Source organism: Neodiprion lecontei, chromosome 4 (genome assembly GCF_021901455.1).
Source record: "Neodiprion lecontei isolate iyNeoLeco1 chromosome 4, iyNeoLeco1.1, whole genome shotgun sequence".
NCBI lineage: Eukaryota > Metazoa > Arthropoda > Insecta > Hymenoptera > Diprionidae > Neodiprion > Neodiprion lecontei.
Window position 1 is genome coordinate 37,991,160 of NC_060263.1, and position 14,976 is coordinate 38,006,135.

At 37.3% G+C, this 14,976-nt stretch overlaps 1 protein-coding gene across 2 annotated transcripts in view; it reads left to right on the forward strand.

The window, feature by feature from the left end:
- LOC107225682 (parathyroid hormone/parathyroid hormone-related peptide receptor) overlaps positions 1 to 14,976 on the forward strand; it is a 48,080-nt gene that overhangs the window by 18,932 nt on the left and 14,172 nt on the right. For both annotated transcript variants that reach the window (XM_015666224.2, XM_046738792.1), the window contains 2 exons: positions 4,482 to 4,569; positions 12,922 to 13,028. In XM_015666224.2, coding sequence (XP_015521710.1) covers positions 4,482 to 4,569; positions 12,922 to 13,028 — 195 coding nt within the window. The remainder of the gene's footprint in view (positions 1 to 4,481; positions 4,570 to 12,921; positions 13,029 to 14,976) is intronic.

A 14,976-nucleotide genomic window follows, 5' to 3' on the forward strand; every position in this document is an offset into this window, starting at 1 on the left:
TCAAACGGTGAAGAGAAAATAACTTGTATAACGTTATAAAATTTTGCACAAGTCTAATTAAAATCAACATTCTGCCATGATACTTAAAAAAAAAATATTTGCCACTCGAGGGAAAATTCTTTCCTTGACGGGATGAATCCCGCCTTCGACGTATGCATATCGGCATGGAAAATTTTCTATACAATCTCGCCTATCCTACGAGAATTTTTATTTCCACCCGAAAACCAGGCGGCGCCGTCACGCAAGAAATTCATCAATGCCTCGTTCGCCGCGTTTCTCGGTGGTGAAAATCAAGTCTGATCCAAAGATAGCAGCCCCATAAATTTACCCTCGAGAAGTATAAGCCTCCGCCTTAATATATCGTACAGTGTGGGTGTTCGAATGTAATTACCAAATGGATTATGGTCGGCGTTTATTAATTAATTAATTTTCCCTTCGTTTTCCGCTTTTTCATTTTTTTTTTTTTTTTTATCGTTCATCGGCACGTTCGTTATTTTTTTGTATTTTTTTTTTCTTTCTTCTTCTTTTTTGTTTTTTTAATCTTTTTACTTCTTTTAATTCTTCTTTCTTCTTTTCTGTTCTCGAGATATGATCATTATTATTCGGGAAGCGACGGGTGTAATCCAAAGGCGGGCGGCGGCAGCTGTTTCGTAATGAATAATACAGGGATTGAAAAACAGAATAAAACAACCGACGATGGAGAAACAAATCCGTTTATTGATTATAATTTATTGATAGCGTATCTTCTTCGTCTCTTTCTCCTTCGGTTTAACCGTTCTTGGCGAAGATTTTTTTTTTTTTTTTTTTTTTTTATGCCACAACAATCATACTCTTAACAACAATGCGTACAACGTTCGGTTTTTTCCGGGAAAAAAGATTTCCTCGGCTGTTACTTTATTTCTTTACGAGGCTGGTGATGAAAGCTCGTCAAGAGAGAAAATTGATCGTTGCCATAAGGGTTTCGTGTCTCGTATAAAAGAAAAATAGCCAATTTTATCCGATTATTGATGTTGTAGAATGGAAGGGGAAAAAAAAAAAAAGAAAAATTAGGAAATATATTTATTTCTCTGCTTCAGTCATATGCAAAAAAGGATGAAAGCTTTCTGGCCAAAAAAAAATCCAAATCATTTCCTCGGCGAATCGTATCTCCTTATTCATCTTTGTCTTCGGGACCGATTTTTTTTTTTTTTTTTCCTTAATTTTTCAAAGCGACGAAAAATAATATATAAATTATTTCAAACCGCACGCATATGTAATTGGATAATAAAAATCGAAAGGTAGATTAATTCTGTGACAATTGCAAATCTTATTACATACATAAACGAACTTTAATTTTTCAAGTCTGCAAATTTCAATTCAAGAGACTTTTGCTTCTTTTCCGGCACTTATTGACCTGACTGTACATCCATTCGTCCTTAAACCCGTTTACACTGAACGAGGAATCCTTAATTACGCACCCATTTCCTTGAAGATTTGTATCCGAATCGGCGTTGAAGAACAAACATAGAAACAAGATTCGGTACTGAAGGATGAAATTATATCCGAAGCTTAATATGGATAATGTTTAATATTGTTGTCTGCAAGAAGCGAAAGTTTCGCCCGAGCGAGCTTATAAGCTGATAATTCCGCATCGCCGCAGATTGCAGCCTCGTGCTTGCCGATCTTCCTCAAGGATTAAATAAATCCTGCAGCGCAAGAAGTTCGGGAGCGAAAATTACGGAAGTTCGGAGTAAGTCAAACATGCAAAAATGGAATTGCTTCGCGTTCACGAGGTCTTACTCAGCGTCAGAAAATTAAGAAAATTAAGCGATTCGGGGAAATATACGATTTACACACAAATATTACACCTACGGTATAATATATAATCATACAATTCGTTTCCATAGGTCAAATATATTATTATCGCCTAGACATATATTCCGCGAAGTGAAAAAACGACCAGCGTACACAGTTTTTTCGTTATTATAGATGAGTTACTCTGCAACAACAACAACAACAACAACAAAACTCTGCATAACGCGTCATATAACTCCAGACATATTTAATATACGGATATAGTTACGAATAAATCGGGGTAAAGAAATATTCGTATCAAATGAATAGAAGGTGTGTAGTAAAATTGTTTACACAAATTCGTAGTATGTGCATTATTGTACCTCTGATGACGATAATAACAAAAACAATAATAAAAATACTTTATAATACGCGTCTGAACCGCGCATGCGCCAAATAATTAAATCTCATTGGTCGGCCAAATCTTCCCGCAGCGATATTTCAGTCCGCGACGCAGGCGGGCCAACCTACGCAAAATGTCTACGTTTGAATTTTCAAAGAGCGTAAGCATTGAATTCCGAGCGTTCTTCGAAGAATCAACTTTCCGACCCGACAACAAACGCTTCCGAAACCTTTCCGAGTCGCTGCCTCGATTATTTGAGATTCTAACCTCGAAAATTCGTATCAACCGCATCGCCGGCAGAAAGAGTTCGACAGCTGAAAACTCGGATTGGCCAGCCTGCGCGAACAGCCGATAAAACTCGCGCATGCGCGGTTCATTTTCAAGTTTCAACAGATTGTCCCGGTATATAAAACGACCATTTTGTATAACATAAATCGTTCGCATCATAATTTCGCTATATTATGCAAACGTGCAGCAAATAATCCGAGGAGGTGATTCGAGATAAAAAAAAATAAAAAGAGAATAAAAAAAAAACTGTGATTATGATGTATTGTAAAAAGTGGCGAAGAGGATGATCAATGGCTACAACTTTCGAACTGATGGAAAGTAAGACTCTCGTTCACTCGCTATTCTCGGTGATTGACAATCGTAATTTCCGATTACCAAATGCAATTCTATAATTCGTACGAACACTTACTTGTGTTTTCTCTCTCTTTCTCTCTTTGCTTCTTTTTTTCCGTTTCATTCTTTCGTGGTAATAAGCACAAACAAAAGAACCTGAAAGCTTTCCACTTTCTTTTCTAAGAACTACGGGGGTTGGAGGGGATTGAGAAAGGAGGATCCTTTGATAACTTCGTGAAACCTAACCGAACGATTCCCTTACACCAGATATAACGCGAATAGATCTGTGAGAAACAAGTCTCAGCGCAGGTACTATGTATGTACATACGAAAGGGGATTTTGAAAGAGAATTTAAAATCACATTCACGTTTCAAAGCTGATCAAATCAACCTCATAAGCATACGCAAAGGAGTTTGCTTCACAAGGGTTGTTTTCCCCGTAATCACTGCTGGGTAATATATTTGAAATGGTTTTCATTTAAAATAGGCATTTAAAATTTAAACGGCATTTTGCATTCAACATTTTAAATGATCTTAAATTAACTATTTAAATTTATGAATTTAAATTATGTTTTTCAATACATTTTACATTTTTCAATTGATATCGATCTATTGAAGCATTTTAACCAGAAGTGCCCGTAATATAGAATAACAGAACGAAAATCAAGAAAGAGGGATGAACTGTGAATTATGTAAGCGGATTTGCACTATTTGAGCCGCTTCACAATCGTTGTGACCTGAGAATACTTGAGCTTCTTACGTATCTGTATAATGCCTACAGGTACAATCCTACTGAAAAAGTTGATGTGATGAATCACAAGATGTTTTGAAAGAATTCACCGTGTAATTTACTACATAATTTATCTTGTAAATTGGATAAAATATACAAGAAATAACGTAATAAATTACAAAAACACGAAATCACAATATCAACTATACAGTCAACTACGTATATGATTTTTGATGTAGTGTATCTGATAATTTGTGTTTTTTAAATATTTTATCAAATTTACGAGATAAATCATGTAATAAATTACACACTGAATTCTTACAAAACATATTGCGATTTATCATATCATCTTTTTTTAGTGGTGAGTCGTTCGGTTGTACAGAAACAACCACAAATTGCCTCGAAAGCTCAAAATTTTTGTTCACCAGAACGAAAGCGCAATTCGAGAAGCGGATTATTCAGGCTCATAATAACAGCATGATTAAACAATGGAGCAGAATTCACAGTACCAAATAGCGTTCAATTTGAATTTCAATTCTCTATAATAATGATGCGACAAGACAAACGTGCATTGCCAATTCTAAGCCCATTGAATTCTACGTAATACCGTATCAAGCGGTTACGCGTAAATTCGGCCTGCCAATAACTTCGAAACGTCAACTCTATTCGTAAATCAATAGAATTAAAAAAGAAATCTACAAAACAATCCGAGGCGTTTGGAACTGCGATTTGTATTGCGCGCCATTTTTGTCACGTGATTATTCCGTGCGTTTAACCTGATTTAAGGTTAACCTAACTTCGATAATGGCGCGCATTCAAAACTCGTTCTTTCAGCTCTAGGCTCGCGAGTTTCGAGCAGTAATTTTAACAGTTTTTGACGTGCCGCGACTGTTTATATGGAAAAATAAAACTGATCCGAAAATACGTAACCAAATTTTTTCTTTTATCATTTCAGGATTCGGGCTACACAAGTCCGAGCATACAGAAAAAGATCATGCAGCTGCAAGCTGGGTTGTGTCAAAACGGAACGATGGACATGGCCGGTGAGTTTTTCTCGAAAAAGCGATCATGCGGTGACAGTGCAAGCCCGTTATTATACGATTAGAGATACGCGGCGTTATGCCGCATACGAATGACAGCGGTTGGGAACGGTGACTAACTTTGAGAAACCGCACTTTGTAAAATATACCGTAAAGTAACGCGTAAATAATTACAGCTGTGTAATATAATTATTCATCTAGCTTGCGTGGTTTTCACAATTTATTACTGCGCACTATTAAGTAGACTGAGAAAAACTTCATTTGTTACAGTAACTAGAAAAATTGAGTAAAACAGGTATCGTTAAAAAAACCGTTTGAATATTGTTGGAAAATAACCGGAACTAAAAATTTCTCTCATTGTCCGTGTAGCTCTTATTTGTATAATATACGAATAAATATAAAAACGTTATTGCTTAGAAAATATCGCGCAGGATTCGATGATAGATTCTTTGTGCCATCACCACCACTCGACGTGGGATAAAAAAGATTTGGGATCAAAAAAACGTCGCGATTGGCGACTGTTCAACCCGGAAATCATTTCCTTATCCATCAGGGCGGATTGATTTTCAAGCATGCAAACAGCGTGCATGTTTAATTAGGAATTTAAGAGAGGAAATTATTTAACTTATGAAATCTTAAGCGATAAACAGCCGTAGCTCGTTATTGTCGACAAATCTATGTGTGTAAACATCGCGTAACTCTTGAGGAAAAATGAGAGGACAGAAAGAGAAGACAAAAAAAAAAATCATCGTTAAGTTTGGCCTTGTAGCGCGTGCAAATGTTGAGTTGCGAGACGGGCAGTGATAATTGCTTGTTAAATAAATTCTCTAATTAGTATTCAAGCCGTGTACAAGTGGAAGCCGAAGAATCCTCGTGACTGATTATCGAGAAGAAACAAAACTCTCGAAAATTGCTCGTTTTCTCTTTCATTATTTTGCTGGATTAATTAACGTTTGTTTCTACTGATCAAAGATTTCTGTCGTCGTAATTGGTAAATTCAACAAATCCGTTCTTTGCATTTACTTTCAGAACGATTTTCTCTCGTCATCTTTCTCACGTCATCTAGTATTACTTTATAAATTTTAAACCCATTTTCGCCGCGATAATTAATCTGAAGTGAAAATTTAGGGGATATAATTGTACATAAACAAATGACCGCGCTTAAAACGCGGAGTAATTACAGCGGACAAGTAAAGAGGAGTTGAGCTTACATAAAACCCTCGACTTTTCGAAGTGTGTATACACAGAGAGAAAAAATGGCATTAAGCTGACCGTGAGCCAGCCTTCGAACTTCCAGTTTTCGCACTGTAGCTTCAAAGTTGAGAGAAAAAAAATATATTGATATCCAGTTCGGATCTCGAACAACAAATTTGGATTCGTGATTAACGATTTCAAAGCCTTGGGATACCGGATTACATGAAATTATGACGATTTTTTTTTATTTTCAACCACTATAATGGATCCAATATTACAAATTTTTGATGTCCGACCTTGGATTCGTTGTCGGTGACCCAAAAAACCCGCGCCAACTAATTTCAACCAAAATCCGAATATTTTTAGTTTTTTTTTTTTTTTCTATCCACCGCATTCGTCCGAAAATTGTCGGATCTGATTCTTAAGATCTTGAATGGTCGAGATCTAGTAAAAACTCAACTTTTCATTATCGGGTGGATTGCAATAACCTCCTTTGTTCACTGAGCGCAGAAAAACGGGAAGTGAAAAAAAAAAGTGAGGAAGATAAAAACAAAAAAAGGAAAAAAAAAAAAAAAAACAGCGAGAAGAACCGGACGAAATTCCTCTGTCATTATTGACTTACGGGAGGGGAGGGAAGGGGAGGGGGGTTAACAAAATTTGGGAAATGTTGTACCTAAGGGCATGATAAAATTTGGGAAATTTGAGCCGAATGGAAATATCTCTTCGAATCGATCCCCGCAATAATCCCCCAATATAATATTATACACAGGTGACCCATATCCGGCGATCCCATAGCGAAATATTCCACTCATTCCCAATTCTAATGCATCTTCGGGCGGATTCCTCTTCAAGGATTACTCCTACCCGACAATAAACCTAAGGACTGCCAAATAAATACGAATCTTGAGGCTCGCTGACCACGGTATAAAAGAAATTCTATAAAGAATCGAGGGGTTGATTTATTGCCCACCGTTTCCTCCCCTCGCACTTCGATGCGTGCAATTCCAAATTCGCAAACTCATCGCTCTCCGCTGTTCGGACATGGACCATCGTCGCATGCAAAAAAAGAGCGTGACAGAAATCTTTGCTCGACACCGAATAAAGACACGGACATTCATTTCACACGTCGCCTGCAACGTGTCAAGTTGGAAAATACCGGGTAACTTGGACATTTCCTCTCTCTACCATGTATTCAAATTAATTTAATACGTGGGAAGAGATGGTTCATGGTTCACATCGTAAGCCAGATATGGGGGTTAGTATCCTCATCCTTATTAGAGGCTTTTATAATTCATAATTATGCTAAGATGGGGAAAACCACATCATGAGGCGGATTTTCACGCGCTTTTTTTTTTTTACCCATTTTTTTTTCAGTGGTAAAAATTAATTGAAATTTAATCCCAACTATGTCGTTATTTTATTCATATTTTGAGTTACGCGTAAAAATTTTTTCAACACATTTGTGGCGAAAATTTAGAAGCTTTAGAAGTCCGAGTTCGTTGTTCGCGGAAAATATGGACGTCGCAATTTTTATCTGAAAGTGAAATGGTTTTTTGTTTTTCTTTCGTTTTACAGTATTAGCATGTTTTCTAAGACTATGAGCCAACATTTCGCGTCGTATCATAATTTCGATGGTGTTTTTTTTATTGCAAAATAAGTGGAAACACGGATGAACTTTATCCCGGTCCCTGGAACACCTTTTACATCCACATACGTAGTTGCACTAACCGTCCATTTTGTGTCCCTCGGATCATCGACGATCGTTAACTTTCCTTCAAAAAAAGTGCTTTCCACCTCGTCTCATTTTACGACGCTGATCATTCGTCGGCAATATTTTACCCGCGAAACGACGAAGTGGCAAAAGTGGGAAAAAATATATCGTTTGCAGAGAATCCCTTTCGCCGGAAAAAATTCGCCAGGTTAATACGGCACGTTTCAATCCATGGTTTTAAAACGTTTACCGAAACCAGCTGCTCCCGTTTCGTCGATAATCGATCGAGCGTTGTTTTGCAACCCGTTTTGTTTTTTTTTTTTTTATCCGTACGACACTTCTTTTTTCACCCCATAGCGCGAAAAGAGCCTTTAAACTTGCCCCTCTTGTCCCGAGCACTTAAGCTCTTGTCAAGAGTTTTGTTTTTATCCACCTGTCAAATTATGGGGGACCGAGAATTTTGAGAGCAACACTTTGTTATAAGGAGCATGACATTGATATAATTACGACGCAACGCTTCAGGGGGTGAGAAAATAAAAATATAAAAAGAAAAGAAAAAAAAAAAAAATTACAATCGATCAAACGAACGATCTTCATTGCACACGTGAAAAGGGAGAAACCACATCAAGATACTGATTTTCAGACGTTTTTTTATGAATTTTTCAGAGTAGGAAATTTTTATTGTAATTTGATCTAGCTTAAATAACATTATTTTATTGATATTTCGAATTACGTTTACAAATTTTTTTATTTTTTTTACATCATATTAACATGTATTCTAAGAATATGAACCTCATTGCGGGTCAAAATCGGTGTTTGAAAAAAATATCTCGATTTTCACAATTTTATTTATTTATTTTTTTTTTCCACTTATTTAGCAATAAAAAAAACACCATCGAAATTATGATACGACGCGAAATGTTGGCTCATAGTCTTAGAAAACATGCTAATACTGTAAAACGAAAGAAAAACAAAAAACCATTTCACTTTCAGATAAAAATTGCTACGTCCATATTTTCCGCGAACAACGAACTCGGACTTCTAAAGCTTCTAAATTTTCGCCACAAATGTGTTGAAAAAATTTTTACGCGTAACACAAAATATGAATAAAATAACGACATAGTTGGGATTAAATTTCAATTAATTTTTACCACTGAAAAAAAATGGGTAAAAAAAAAAAGCGCGTGAAAATCCGCCTCATGATGTGGTTTTCACCACCTTAGCATAATTATGAATTATAAAAGCCTCTAATGAGGATGAGGATACTAACCCCCATATCTGGCTTACGATGTGAACCATGAACCATCTCTTCCCACGTATTAAATTAATTTGCATACATGATAGAGAGAGGAAATGTCCAAGTTACCCGGTATTTCCCAACTTGACACGTTGCATGCGACGTTTACAACGACTCGAGTCTGAAGACGAGATGATGAATTACCGGGTATTCTATCTGCAAGGGTTACAGAACCTTGTAACTAAATTCGACTGACTTGATTAACAGAAGTTCAAAATGGGGGCGGGGGGGGGGGGGAGGGGGCACGCCTTCGCTTATAAAGTCTGCTCTCGTTCGTTCAAAACTTCATCGAGTGTTTATCAAATTATAAGAAAACATTTATCTGAATTATAAAGCGAGTAACTCTTGCCTCGAGTGAAGTGGAACGAATCTACCAGATTTTCAACAGTCTTGAAAAGATTTGAATAGAAAAATCGGTACCTGTCTGAATCGACTTTAATCTTGTAGGTAAATCCAGAACTTATTTTCTATTTTTATGTTTTTAACTCTTAGGCTTACACACCGGGGTCAAAATGACCGCATGGCAATATATCCAGAATAATCTGATTTGATCCAAGATAAATACTGAAATATCGTAAAAATCGTTAATTCATTCTTTTTTCAAAAATACAACATCACGCATTTAAATAAATCCATTTTTTTCATCACACGGTATGTCCGTTTTTTTTTCTCACTTTCTCAAATATCTGTATTTTGCAAGTAACTCAGTTAATTTTCAGCTCAAAATATCAAAAATTCAGCGACTTGTAACTTTTTTAGTATAACGATCCATTTTCCGGTATTTCATTGTTTCATAAATTTTTTTCTTCTTTTCATATTCAAAATTTCATATTGCCAAAGATAACTACTTTGCCTTGAAATGTAATATCTAAAGAGTAACCCAGAATTTTTTCAAGTTATTCGACTCAATACCTCCGTTTCTACGCAATGATTTTCCATGTGGAATCTCCAGCGACACCAATGTCACATACACAGGAGGTGCGCAGCGTAAGGTTTAATAAAAGAATCGACCATCCCAGTTTCTCCTAATAATAAAACGGCTAAAAGTGACGATATTTTCCCATCAAACCGCCTTAATCCAACCTCATTGAAGACGTGACGTCGGGTCACTTAGCACGATGACTATTCACCCCCCAAAGGACGCCCAATTACACACGACCCTGAATTCTCCAATACATGCTTTTAGGTGTCTCGAAATCAAATTACGTGGAACGTGAATATTGTTCACTATTCGTCAATACGCGTTCGGTCCATTGGTTGCATTTCGATTTCACCGTAGTGGAGTACACACGTACCAAGATCAATTTATACAACACCAAGAGCGACGAACTTCGCACATGAAGAGTTTGCGCAAGCTCGTGTTTGTTGAAACGAAATTTTATGCACTTCTTCTACTCCTCATAATCGACTAGACCATTCGGCGAACTCTGATCTCGAGACTTTTCTTTATAATCCTTTGTTTTTTTCCACCTAATTTTATGATGAGATTCCATCGCAGACAAGATTCGTGATGCTTCCATGGTGCTAATCGAGTTTTAGATTACCAGGATGAACGGGAAAGCGTAAAACGAGTACTGGAGGATCTTTTGCACGGAGAGATGACGGATCGTTTCCAATCCAAAATGATCGTCTCGAGTGCACGTGACAAGTCTTTAATACTTCGGTATCCGGACACGAATCGAACGAATCAACGGAGGCATGCGGAGAGATAAATATGATAAAAATATGGAAATAACAAAGGATTCCGAGTAATCCAGAAGATTCCTCGTTCAATCTACTCGCAAATTGTTTGACCCAGCTTCGTATATTGAAAAAGTCAACCATTCCCGTACTGTTCAACAGAAGTAATAGCATGATGATTGAGGTCGACATTGACAAGGGTTCAGTTCTCACTCTTGTATACAATTCGGTAAAAATGCTATAGAACATTTAACGAATCTTACTGGTCCGTAATGGGACAAATGCTACAACAGGACCGAATGATCATGACTCTTTTCGCGTCAACGATTTGGGAATGCTATTCGATACTTTGCTGCATGAACCATTTTCACGAGAATCGTATAACCTCGTAAGAATTTGCGAGACCGAAATTTACACACCCTGGAAAGGAGTGCAGCTCAGTTGGTTCTCGTGAAGCAACGCCTTTAGCCAACAACGCAGGGTGCAGGCCGATGGCTCATTTATAGATACCCACACACGTGTAATGCGGGTTGCGCAATTGTACGCGACACTGTAACGATCAATTTGAGTTCGATAGTGGTGAACCGTTAAGGTGGTTCTTTAATCATTCCAAAGTCCTTAGCTGTATATGAAACTTGGACTGACTGGTAATGGAAATGAAGTGAATCCTCTTGTTGGATATCAGACCAGATTACTGGCCGGAAACGCGAAAACGAGCTTTTTGAAAATTGAACTTTTAACATAGCGCTTGTGGCCGTTTCAAGTTTTTTCAACGGAAATGCTGTCACAATTGTTTCATAAAATCCGTAGACCTTGACAAAAAAGTGAAGAATGGTTGTTGGAATATAGATCTTTCCAACGATACGTTGAAAAGGAGACGTTGCCGACCGTTTCGAAAAGATTTTTAATGATAAACACGACGGTGTATAGGTTGAAAATCTCGCGTCCCGGATCCGATTATATGGCGCGAAATTTGAATATCGCGAGTTGTATTTTCACATAACCTGGATTGACGTATTACTAATAATAACAAAAAGGAAATTAAAACGTTCATTAATTATCGAAAAAAATTTCTTGTACATTGAGATGTATGAAAATAATGGAACTGTACACTCCCTATTAATTCTATCTGATGATAACTGTAGTCAAATGAAAACCTATCGACATAACTTTATTAATAAAATTACAATAAACTATCATCCAAAATTTTCTTGAAATTCATGAATTTTATTCTCGTGCACTGATCCAACAACTTTAATACAAATTATACACTTATCCAAAAAAGGATGTTATAATCACTCCTCGTCACTTTTCCGCTTCACATCTACAGAGGTTCATGGTGTTTACAAATACGCGGGTCACGCGTTTCCATTTCACAATTTCCGGAACGCTTATATGATACGCGTATTTTCTGTCATGTATATGTCGCGGTATATATTAAATAAATTAATGCGACCATGTCACGAGAGAATTTCTCCGACTTTCGGAAGCGTTCAGGAAGCAGAGAGCGAGTCGCATCTCCGTTTAGACAGTTTACGACCCTCTGGAAGTGGTTTTTCGTCACCTACACATTACCTATGTTCGACACATGTATATATATATAAAGTGTACACGCTACAACGAGGCATATCGTTATAATTTCGCCTCCTTCCACCGTTGCTGGATGAAATTTCATCCATGGTCGTTAGTCGTGACGTGTTCCATTAAGTTCGAAACTTCTGATCCCAATTTTCGTACAATACTTGGAATTCCACTTTCCGAACAAGTCCAACACACACAGGTTCAATACTCAATGAAAGAGCATTATTAATACTCTCGACCGTACGAGTAATCTTCTTTCTCCTTTGAATCAGTCGTTCCTTCATCGGTTCTTTCAGTCATATTAGCCACTTTTTCTTATTATTCCATTGGGTTACTCTCTCTCTCTCTCTCTCTCTCTCTCTCTCTCTCTGTGCACCGAGTCGACTCGTAACTCTGATCCCAGGACGGCTAAATCCTTCTCTCAAGCACTGATGAAAAAAATCATGCTTCGAGAGAACCGTACTGTGTAGAATTATGTACAGGATGAGATTACGATCAAGGACTATTAGCCACTAAAAGCGTTTCCGCATCGTGCCGTGACCGAAAACTCAACATAAGGTAAGTGTATACCAGTTATTGACACGTTTAGACCCAATCATTGACCCATGTATTTTGCAAAATTATAAGCTGATGGCACATATTGTGAACTTCTCGATGACTAAAACCAATCGCTAGAGGGTTACACGGTACAAATTTGTTTTCTTAGTAATTTTAGAACTAAGAACCAAAAAAGGTCAATAATTGGGACAGGGTCAGTAACTGGTACGCTTACCTTACTAATCATAAAGCTGAGTCCAAGTTCTCACGCAGTAACGAGAAGCTTTCTGGCTTCGGTTTTCAGGAGTATTTTGATTCATCCGACTACCGTGTGACTTTGTTTTCAATTCTGCAGGCTTTTGTCCGAAGCTTTGGGACGGCATCCTCTGTTGGCCATCCACATCCCCTGGCGCAGTGGCGACTGTCGCCTGCCCGGATTACATCGCTGGTTTCAACGACAAGGTAAGTTTCCCTCATCGCGAATCGTGAGCTTTTATGAAATCCTCACGCGAAGTTAGTACGTCATATAATCGAAGTTCGGTTTATCTTCAACGCGCGTATAAACGTTCAATATCATTTTTCACCCTTGCGCTCCATACCGGGGTGAAAACGACCCCGCGACGTTCACTTTAAATTTCAATTGAAAAACATCTGTGTGTGAAGAGTTGACTCGGTCAATTTTCAGCTCAAAATATTAAAAATTCAGTGAATTATGATTTTTTGAATAAAATGATATATTTTCGGGTATTTTGTTTCTTTCTGAATTGTTTTATTCCTGTTCAAAATTTCATTTTGCTCAAAATAACTAATTTTTCTTGAAATGTAATAGTTAATTTTTTTAAAGGTTTTGTCATCTAATCACTTTTTCCGAATGAACTGAATTATATTTCACTGTTACAAAATTCCGACAAAATATTTTATGAGACACTTCATATGTTTTACTGTTATTAGCGAACAATACGTAAAAAGATCTTCATACTTTACGAATACCTTCTTAAGAGTAGCTTTTACTAATAAGATAGTTGTTGTATCGACGTGCCTACATTTTTTGTCTGTGATTTTGACGGTAAAGGATATTTCACTATAAGCACCTTCTTATCCTCAGTACCATAAACAATTTCACAACCATCCGAAGTTTTGCATAGTAACTTTTAATAATTCATATCAATCAAGGTTGTGTAAATACTTGAGTCGCGTGACTACATTCCAATTTTCATCAGCAATCTCCTTAAGTAGATCAAACGGAAAGTCAATTGACATAAGCCTCGAGAGCATTTCATTTCTTCTGTTCATGCGTCTCGAAGGTTTCAAATTTTTTTTTTTCCAACGTCCCTTCGCAGAAATCGGCTTTTACTTCATACTTCACACGTAATGGGGAAAATAAGTAATGCGTATATTCCAAGTTGATGTGCGCAGGCACGAAGCGCGAAGAAGAGAAGAAACCTCGCGGTGAATTTGTATCAGTACATCATTATAAAAGTGTTTTTAAAACGTCAATTTTCAACCCCCGCATAAAAGCGGTTTCATCAAGCTGCTTTGCTTCGTTCAAGTTTACTTTCAACTGAACCGTGTCTGATGAAATTCATTGCGAGGTTCATTCCTCATGAAATATTCACATTAGTAGGTTAATATAACAATCGGTCAGTAAAATATCAGTAGAGCTCGGAGACAGTTGTTTCAAAAAGAAAAAAAGAAAAAATTTCGTTTTCTATGCACTAGACACCTAAACTTTGTCCTGTCATACCTACACCACTTAACTACTTAAGGGTTGTGGGGAGGCGCCATGCCGCTATTTCGTTATTGATTTTGATGAAAAAATTGTGAAATCTTTTCAAAACTATGAGCAATAAAGCCCTCAAACTGAAGTTTTTCCAAGTGTTTTCATTCTCTTTAAAACAAAAAACTCTTAAATGAGTTAGCAGAAATGCTCGCCGCTTGACTTTAAGAGTCCATCAGGGTCTTCCTTGGGGAAGATCTCGCGTGATGTTTGACCATCTGCACTACAACCGGCGTACAGACATCGCAGTTTGACCTGTATCGGGCCAATCGGCAAAGGAACCTACAGTTCTACGCGATTATAAACCAATTTGTTTCAACGAAACGATAATTATCTGCATAGCGAGATCTAATACGACAGTTAATTTTGGAATGCGATCAGTTTGCAAATGTTTGTGACTGTCAATTACGATCTTAGGAGAAAAATTCAACGGCAGTCAGTTGTCGTTCAAACTTTCACGCCTGAGAAATAACCCCCCCTTCATAGGATTGCAGAAGTTCACAAAGTGTCCAGAGTCTAGACTCGGTGAGAACTCATTGCGCGGAATTGTTCTCGTTAAACTGATCGAAGTCTGAATACTAATTAAACAGATGGTGGACTGCGCCCAGTTACACGGCTATAAACAGAAGACGA